The sequence below is a fragment of the Carassius auratus genome, chromosome 41 (genome assembly GCF_003368295.1).
Source record: "Carassius auratus strain Wakin chromosome 41, ASM336829v1, whole genome shotgun sequence".
NCBI classification, from domain to species: Eukaryota; Metazoa; Chordata; class Actinopteri; order Cypriniformes; family Cyprinidae; genus Carassius; species Carassius auratus.
In genome coordinates this window covers 7325433-7335491 of record NC_039283.1, presented here as the reverse complement: position 1 = coordinate 7335491, position 10059 = coordinate 7325433, and the positions used below count along the sequence as shown (strand labels likewise).

The 10059-nt window shown below is 37.2% G+C and overlaps 1 protein-coding gene across 4 annotated transcripts; it reads right to left on the bottom strand.

Annotated features, from left to right (window-relative positions):
* Positions 1–40: 40 nt before the first annotated feature.
* Positions 41–8947, bottom strand: g6fl (g6f-like). 4 transcript variants are annotated; one of them, XM_026228742.1, is made up of 12 exons: positions 8754–8947; positions 6850–7179; positions 6488–6757; positions 5232–5267; positions 4234–4557; positions 2768–3022; positions 1629–1667; positions 1398–1514; positions 1177–1250; positions 932–961; positions 628–674; positions 41–480 (listed from the first exon to the last, which is right to left on the bottom strand). In XM_026228742.1, the coding sequence occupies exons 1-12, from the start codon at positions 8824–8826 to the stop codon at positions 459–461; spliced, it is 1617 nt and encodes a 538-aa protein (XP_026084527.1). In that variant the 5' UTR covers positions 8827–8947; the 3' UTR covers positions 41–458. The 4 variants fall into 4 exon arrangements, with proteins under 4 accessions (XP_026084527.1, XP_026084525.1, XP_026084526.1 ...); XM_026228740.1 differs by having other exon boundaries at positions 1398–1538; positions 8754–8946; XM_026228741.1 differs by having other exon boundaries at positions 932–958; positions 1398–1538; positions 8754–8946.
* Between the last annotated feature and the right edge of the window lie 1112 nt (positions 8948–10059).

The following is a 10059-nucleotide window of genomic DNA, read 5'->3' as shown; positions in this document are numbered from 1 at the left end:
TATTTTTGTTGTGGATAAGTATTTCATTACTGAGTCAGGGCCAATTATCAACTGCCATATGAATTTATTGTAACTTTACACAGTGGTAACCATAGTTGTACATTTACAGACATTTTCAAAGGTGTTTTACACATATTTTGAATTACATTGTATTGTGTTTTGTGGTTAAAAGTAAAGTATCACACTGAAAATATCCTTATTTTAACTTTATACCCTTTTCCCAACATATTTTTCTTACAGTGCACTATTATTGACAGTACAATAAAACTGCTATAAGAAAAAACATAAGAAATAGAAAGAAAAGATGAAATGAGAAAAAGTCATTAAAAACTTATGAGAAACTTTGAAGGAGTGCCATACTAGTAACAGTTAACTGACAGATTAAGACACAAGTCAATTACAAGTTGTATTTCAAATACAGTTACTTTATCTCAATATACATTATATGTTTAATAAACTCAACCACTGCACTGGTTGTATCTGAAATGAAAACACACACACACAGAGAGAGAGAGAGAGAGAGAGAGAAAGAGAAAGAGAGAGAGAGAAAGAAAACATTTTTATGATGATTAATGCACAGAGAGTATGTAACCCCCACCCGCCAAGCCGCAGCCAATCATGTTTCACCTATCTAATTCTTTATATACATCAGTTTCACCCATTGGCTTGAGATCCTAGAGAGAGAGAAAAACAGAGACAAGGATGAGAAGGGCAGAGATGTCTCAGATTTATAGTTTGGCAAAGGTTTGATTGGGTTCATCTGGTAATATCACTAATGCAGGCATGACAGAACTTGGAGGGAATACAAACACACACACACACACACACACAAACTGTCAAATACTTTAAAATGTTGGGACCTGGTTTTGGAAGACACACACACACACACAATTACTCATTGCTCTGCTTATAAAGGACCATAATAACTCACCATGTAGACTGCGCCTTGGGGAGGTGTCTGCTGGGAGAAGAGAGGGAGAGAAAGGGGAAGGAAGAAATAGATTTAATAATAGAGCAGAGATAGATATACATTGAGAAAGAAAGACAAGGAGAGAGAGAGAAAGAATGCAAGAAAGAAAGAAGGAGTAGTAAAAATAGATTTAATAATACAGCAGGGGGTAGAAGGAGAAACAGCGAAATAGAGGGAGAAAATAGACGCTGTGCATTTCAGTTCACCTGTCTTAGATCATCAGGATTTTCATAGATGTTCTCCACCTCTCTGGAGTGGTGAGACTGTGATTGCTTGACATCTACATGAACACAGACACACGAGGGTTTCATATCACACCTAATCCAGTGTGGTTTGTTCTGTCCATCAACATCTGCCTGGGTGAACTGACAGCCTTCAGATCTCTGATGGACAGACTCGGGGGGGAAAGACAAAAACGGGGCCTTACTTCGACGGGTGACGCAAAAGCCCTGTCTCCATAGCAACACCCCAACAGCTACGGCAATCAGGGGGATCAGAAACAGCAGGAATGAGAAGGTGGAAACATAAGGGTGTAGTGAATCATCTGCTGGGGGGAGAGTGAGAAAGACTGAAAAAGAAACGCTAAGTTAGCTTACCCGTCAGTGAGTGTGCAGAAATGTATGTGTGTGTTTGAGAGAGAGAGAACAGCAACACCCACCTGCAGGTGGCAGTGCAGAGCCTGGAGAAATGGTTGGTTCTGCAATGAATGAGCAGAGAGGAATGGTTAGAAATTACATCATCAATTCCAGGAGAAATAAAATATATACTTAAGTAAATAACTAACTAACATTAATAAATAAATAAATAGTGGAAGACGTGGAAGACGTGGAAGACGGAAGAAACAAATGATACCAACAGCAGACATAATGTAATGAGTATTTAAATATCCCTGAATGCATGTATTGAAAAGATGAAGATATATGGTGGATGAGGAAGAGAAATAAACAAAATATGTTTCTGACAAAATGTTTTGCATATGGTTAGGTGACATCATTCATGCAAACATTGAATGGTGCCATTCTTATCTACCTATATAGTGTCAGTCTCACTGTTATCTGTATTTTTAATATTTGATAACACTGCTGTCTTTGAAATACCCTCAAATCATGATTTAAATTCTAGGGAAAAAATATTAGGGTTTTTTTTTTTTTTTTTTGCATCTGAACCTAGAAATATAATTTTTCATGATTCCTTTCATTATTTAAGTAATTTACTGAAAAATTGGCACCTGCTCTTTCTCTCTTTGATACATTAAATGACATGGATGTCGGATTTGGGAATAAATCTGAGCTACCAGTTTAATCTTGAAAAATTCTCATTTTATGAGGATAAGTAAATGATGACAGAATTTTCATTTTTGTGTGAACCATCCTTTTAAATGAACATCATAGAGGCCACAATGCTTCTTCAAAAGCAGAACTGTGCAGAAGGTCTATTTTCTGCACCCTGCTGCTCCAGACACTCACTAGCCATGTTTTAAACAGTCCATTATGATGGAGTTGGGTTTCATGTAATTGATTGGTCAAGGGACTAGCACATAATTGTGCTACATTATGGTATGTGACCTTCCTAGTGACCTACATGATTCCACTAACTAATATTCTCATCATTGATTCATTAAATTCAATGAAAGGTCTATCACACAGAACAAAAATAACTCCTGCAGTCTGGGAATTTTCAGGTTTTTGAATGTGAGTGTTGACATCTTGACAGCAAGAAACTGAATTTACAGCAAGAAATAAATAGCAAGAAACAGTGCCAGACAGAGAGAGAAGAACAGAATACACTGTTTCCCACCTATATTGGTCATTGTGACGGTGTATGTATATTGCACCGAGTTTCCATTTTCCAGATACAGAGTACAGGCATACTCTCCAGCTCTCTCAGGGGTCACAGGGAGCGCTACAGAGGTTGTGATCCGGCCCACAACTCTACGTGATCGCAGAGAGCGAGTGGAATTCTTAACATACGACCACGTTACATTTTTGACTTGAGATCGCTCAGAGTACACACAAGAAAGATCCAGAGTGGTGCGGGATGACTTGGGGTATCCTGAGGGTGAAACAGACAAACAGATGATGAGAGAGGAGAGATGAATGCGAAGGGTTAAAATGATATATATTCATTAAACAGCCAGCTGTATTTGGTCAGATGTGCTTGACTGTGACTGATGCACACTGTCTCCTCAAACTCAATGCAGTATCAATCCTTAGCTAATTGAGCTCAGTGGTTACCACAGTGATGCCACAACCCACAGAGTTGTCAGCGGCAACGGGCAGGTGCAATTACACATAATGAGATCTGTAATGAGGCCTACCATAAAAAACATTACGTTAGAGAGAGGGATGTATATAGAGAGAAGAGACAAAAGAAAAAAAGTGAGTGAGAAAAAGGAGAGCATGGAGGACATAAGGGGAAAAAGAGATTAAGGTAAGAACAGGGGAGATCAGATTAAAAACAGGAGAGAAAGATGAAAGTCACGACACTGACTGATTGGCTCTTGCATGCTGAACTACTGTGATTGATAGAGGCCTGTGCAATTATAAAATGAATCCAAGAGCAATGATGCAAGAACGTGCAACGTTAAGAATCAGTGAACGAGTTTTCTGATGTGCATTGTTTGGTAGTGACTGTTTAATCATGGTTGCAAAACGTCAAAACTTATTTGTAATGATTTGAAAGAAAAAGTTGACAGAAAAATAAAAATTATTTTCTGTATTTTTAATTAATTAATTAATTAATTCAGTAAAGAAAACTGGTCAGAATTATTTAGTCACAAATCTGAATGATTCTCAGCTAACTAACTCAAATAACAGCAAAACGAAACACAAATAACAACTTATTAAATGTAGTTCTGTTCAGTCACTGACTGCAGAAAACTATAGGTAAATATATATAAAATCATGGACCAGTTTTATGATACTTTTTTTAATTCATGTGCCCTCATAAAACAATTTATCCAATTCCCTGCTCTGCGTTATTTGTTGTTTTACTCATATATACATCACAATAAAGGGAAGAAAAGATTATTGTAATTTCTGTTTAAGATTTAATATGAATATATTGTTCATTTTCAAAAATTTCAAATGAATTTAATTTATTAAATAATTTTGTAGTAGTTATTTAATTATTCCTTTGTAATATCACAAAGTAGCATTGCAAATCTTACACTCTGTGCTGTGGGGGTGTCTGTTTTGAAATTATTTTATAGAGATTCCTGAATTACATGAAATATCAGATATTTATAGACAAAATAACATTACCATGTAAAACGCTGAGTCTGTTGGCTTGACTGAAAACCTTGTCATCTAGAAAGACTTCGCACAAGTAAAGTCCTCCATCCATCCGGGTCGGCCTTAACAGGAAGGAGAAGTTCCCAGCAGCAGCCAGGGAGGCGGGGTCTATCAGACGAAGTTGGGGTTTGGTCTGGTTTGTGTAGCTCCGCCTCCAGCGGTCAAACTGGAATATGAGCTCCATTATTTCTGTATCAGCCTTCACCCAATAGACCAACACATAATCACCAAGGACAGACGGACATGTTAGAGTGACCAGTGAATGAGAGAGGGCTGCCAAAGACCTTTCGACTCCTGTAGGGGACATAGGGTAGAGGAGATTACAAAGAAAGGTAAAGTGACTTATAAAGTTTCATTCAACACAAGAGAAAGTGTGAAACAAAAAGTGCAAGGCAAATTAAGCATTAAAAGAAACCAAAAAAGCCAATCAAGTGAAAAATGGACTGTGATACAAGAGCAGTATTGTCAGTTTGGATTGATCCCGTCCACATAGTAATCCACTGTGCTGCTAGTCATTTTAGCCTCTTTGTTCTTCACACAGTCAAGCGAATAGAACATTACAAGTCCCAGAGCAAAGTCATGTGGGGAGATATCAGAAACGAGACAGGCATGAAAATGGGGATTATGTTATTAAACTCAGCAAAAGCTCTTCAGAAACATTCTCCTCTCTGATTTAATAACCCTGATAAACCGTGTGCTGACACAACATTTGGGAAGAACAAACCATGTTTGCTTTGGGGCAAATACATTAAAAAAGTTAATTGTTGTGTTAGCATTCAAGCATTCAAAAAGTATGTTGAGTTTAACTAAAAAAAAAAAAAAAAAAAAATGAAAAGAACTTAAAGTTAAAAGAGCCGGATGGAGAATGTTTAGGATTTGTTGACTAGTGTAGGCTGCTGAGTAAAAGGCATGTAAGTAAGGTCCCATTTTATACACAATAGTATTCCAGTAGCAAAAGAACATATTACCATGTGTGATGTCTGTGAAAGAAAACACTGCTTTCACTAAAAAGAGAAAAAGAAAGAATGGGACACATAGAAAGATTTAGATGTTGTTTATAATAAAACTGAAATATTCTCTATTTTTATATGAATGCAGTCTCAGATCTATAACACTGTTTGAATTAAATATTAATACAACATGTATACACAATAATATAGTTGATGTCTATTTTTGTTTTTCATCAGTGGAAATAGATCCAAACAAAATTTAAGCAGAATCAACAGCCGCTTATGTGAGCAACACCCAGTAGTGGTGTAATCCTGAATTAGTGTTTTGGAATGAACTGGTTAAGTGAATGATTCAGTGACTCACTCATAAAGACTCATAAATCACAACTCTTTGAGCATGTACTTCTTTTAAATAAGTCATCACTTTGTGACAGGTAAAGTACTATATAGAATGAATCTATGTATAGTGGAACTGTAATCCAGTTGTCCAGGGCTACATTCATCGTGATGTCATTGTCATGTGACCTACAGTACCAGTGTCAGTTGCATCACATCACTGCTATTAACAAATCCTCACCCAAGGCCTTATGGGATAGTAAAGTGACATTTGGATGCGCCCACCAAAAAATGCCTTAAAGTAGTAAGTCATCCCAGTCTTTTTCATTTACTGTTTGATGAATACTGTGAATTTGGGCTGCTTTACCAGTCTTTTCACACACTGATTTTTTTGCCTACTATATAGTAAAGAAGTATGCATATTTGGATGCAGCCTAAGAATCAGTTAATTTTTATTCAGATGACTTAAGACAATCACTTGTCATCACCTACTAGTATAACGATCCAGAACCTACAGAAAGAGTCACAGGAAATGCCTAGACTAGAATGCACATTTACAGAAAGAAGCAGGGAAAATCACAAGATTGGACCGAAATTTCCCACTCATTTACTGTTCCCTTTACAGTGAAACACATTTGAGTTCACCAAATGAAGAAGTGAAAACTATTTTTAGCACACACAGAAGGCCTCTCAAGAAATCAAATCCAAGAACAGAACTAACTGTTGTACAAGCTAAATTACATTTTTAGTAGATCAAAACCTGGCACAATTCAAGTCTAAAGGCCAATTCACATTAAAAATGTCAACTATTTTAATGTTCTGTTTATTATAAGTACATGCTGCCGGTACAGTATGCCCTTAAATCATGTTGATTAGATAACATTGACTTAGCATCTTATCTGATTATTGTGTTTTCAAAAAATATCTCAGAATCTCACCATTCACTGTCACATTCACCCGGTGCTCCGAGACAGATCTGTCACTGTTACCAGAGACACGGATTCTGCAGGTATAGACTCCGTTGTCTTTACTGGTGACGCGAGGCAGCTTGGTGAGCAGACTGCCCGTTCCATAGGAGATTTCAGTGTGTAGCTGTTCACCCGAGGGAGACACCCACGTTCCCCAGGCAGCCACGGAGGAGGGAGACACCTGAGCTGTCAGTCTCAGAGTACTGTCCACTGTGACAGGGGGCGTGGGAGTGACAGTTACTGCAAAAGAGAAGGAGATGGAGATACCTAGAGATGTCAAACACATCGAGACATGAAATAACAATGTGTTGTGGTGCAGTTGTGTAGTATACATTTAATCAGGGCGAGAAGAACAACCCTCTCATGTAGCTTCTTGTCATCCTGTTTTATCTCACAGGCGTAGTGTCCTTGCGCAGCTGCTGTGGCCCTGAAGATCAGTGAGGCATCTGCAGAGATCTCAAAAGTTCTGCCTCCAGATTCCATGCTGCTTCCATCTGTTTGTCCATCGGTGCACTTGGCTGATAACAAATATGTCCAGCGATCCTCCCTCGTTGTCATCATCTTCCAGGTAACCATTACAGAAGATGTGGGTGGTGAATCAAAGCAGGACAGAATGACAGACGTGTCCTCACGTGCCACGACCACATCATTCCTCAAATCACCTATAAAAACCAGATTCTTTAGGTACAAGAATTCACACACTCTTTTACTGAAAATGCACATGAAGGTGAGTACATTTTCAGCTATTTTTTTCATGTTGAGGTGTAATACTCCTTTCATGCTGTACTGAAATGAAAGCAAACTAAAAGTTTATAAAAAAAAAAAATAACAATATAAAATAATAATATAAAAAATGATTTTGTATTAAGTCTATCTTTTCAAATGTATAAATTTTACTAGTGTTTTTTTTTTTTTTACATTTACATTCTTTACTAATTTTGTAAAACTAATTTTTTTTTCTCTAATTTTTTTTTCAGACCCCCTTAAACCTCCTTGCATCCCCCTGTAGTGTAGTGTAAGCTGCACTTATCTGTTAATCAGCCAATGAAGAAAAGCCTAATGCAATTTAGTGTCTCAGTGGTTCATTTAGATAACACAGAATCCCCCTTAGAGGGGTCAAATGATGTTGCTAATTATTTTAGCAAAAAGATGTGCAAATCCATGTTCATTTTCAGAGTTTATTTGCACATCTTCTCATTTAACAACGGCTCTGTGTAGTAACAGCTGCTCTATGTGAAATCACGCACCTGATGGAATTTACCGCTGATTAGAGAACCGGCTTTACTGACGAGATGCGCATTAACGATCAGCCGATCGTGATCGGAGCAACCCTAAAAAAACCACATTATTTTCCACATACTGTACATTATTGTTTCTCCTCTATACCCCGCCTTTCTGAAACGCGTCGTTTTTTACAAATCTCATGAGTCTGAAAAGTGAGGTGTGCTTTGATTGGCCAGCTATCCAGTGGTTTGTGATTGGCCAACTGTCTCCATGCCTCTGTATTTGTGATCGAAGAAACAACAAACAACAACTGCTGCTCTACACTGCTGAATAACTCGCGTTTGAATCATCAGTGGCAAATCCTTTACTAACGTACTCACAGACTGTGGGTCCGAATATAAAAAGTAGTTTAGTGTTTTTTGTGTTAATCTGTTCCGGAACAGTGTTTCTAGTTGTGATTTCTAGTTGTGAAACACAGTGTCTCCACAACATGGCACTGGCGGCAACAGTGAGAATAAAAAGTTACGTCTTCTTTACGTCTTTGCATAAACATCTGGGCAGCCTTATGCAAATCTTCCCACATTGTGATGTAGACATGTATGGGTGTGTTTAAACGAGGCGTTTTAGGAGGAGACTTAACTTTTATAAAGAATGTCTCTTTGGATTTGAGACTTTAGTCTTTGAACTTTACATTCCTTCTTTATGCGCCAAGAGCTTGTAACACTCCAAAGAGAAAGGAAAATTTTTAATCACATCATGTGACCCCTTTTAAGTGCTTCTAAGTAAATGTTTTGGTATTTTATTCAATTAGTTATACTGTTCTTGAAACTGTAACTTTTCAAGTTTAACTTTATTTCAGTCAACTTCAAGTGAAGAACATTTGGAGAGTGTACAAAAAACACTACACATTTATATATGATAAAATATTCATTTTAAAAACTAATAATAATAATAAAAATAAAACAAGCACACATATATATGTATATGTATATATAAATATATATTTTCATACCTGCCATGAGTGGAGAGATGATGAAACATGAACCAGAACAAATAAGTATGAAAGCATGAAAATATTTTCCCATGGTGCTGCTAGGAAGCAACGTATGTTAAATAGTTTGTTATTAAAATGCAAGAATATGTCTTATTTTCTTGCATTTGACCACAAGGACAAGGCACGAAAAGGGGTGTGACAGGCTGAGAGCAACATGTGACAGAAGCTGATAAACTCGACAAATGTCAACACACATACAAAAAAACGGAAGCAACGTTACAAACATGGAGGCCGATAAAACAGAGCACACACTATTTTCTATGCAGCTAATCGTAGTGAGATAAGTCAATGCTTTTATCTGCAGCCACATAATTCTGCTTCTGGCTTTAACAAGGAACATATACGTACAAATAACACTAAATATGCTCATTTCTGTACTCTAAATTATAAGAAAAGTTGGTCATCCATAAAGCTGGACATAGCAGACGGTGGGAATTGCTTGTAAAAAGACAAGAGCATAAGAATAAGCATTTAGAGATGTAATCAGAAATGGTCTTCAGCTTCAAGCTAAATGTCTTTACATTACCGTAAATGTCTTTAATTAAAGTTAACAGACTTATCAGCACCTCCAAGTCCCATAACCAGCTCAGCTCCTAATCACCTCTGAGCTAAAGAATGTGAGAGGGTCTAAAGAAATTAGATAAAAATGAAGAAAACTGAAATGGAGAAAGGATGGACGGGGTAAATGAGCAAGGGAAAAGGAACTTCAGAGAGAGCAAACTAGGGCATAGCAGCTAATGAGAGTCACAGTACTGTGTGTGTCATTGGCCCAGTGCAAACAATCAGACAGAGAGAATGAGTAAAGAGAGAGAGGTACTTCGTATATGATTTAATGGGGTGGTGGAAGTGACAGATAGCCTACTGAATGAGACTACTGAGGTATAATTAAGCACTTCTGCCCATTTAGGAAAGACCTATTCCTTTCGTTCACTATTTTGCCTTCTATTTTTTTTTTAAAAAAATGCCTGCTTCTACATCATAGCTTCTTAACAAAGTCAGCATCATTTCTGAACATAAGATCTATCGGAAATGTAGATCTGTGAAACTCTAATGCAAAACATTGCGCCTATTTCACGGATGCTCTCCGGCTGGCTGTATATTTTACCAACAGGGGGAGCACTAGAGCTTCATTCATCACAACTGGACAAATTGAAACATGAAAACTAGACTTGCCTAAAATAACAATAAATGTCATTTTCTACCTATTAGATTGTGTTTTATTAATGTCTACACCTTCCCCAACCCTAAAACTACCCCTTAAAAT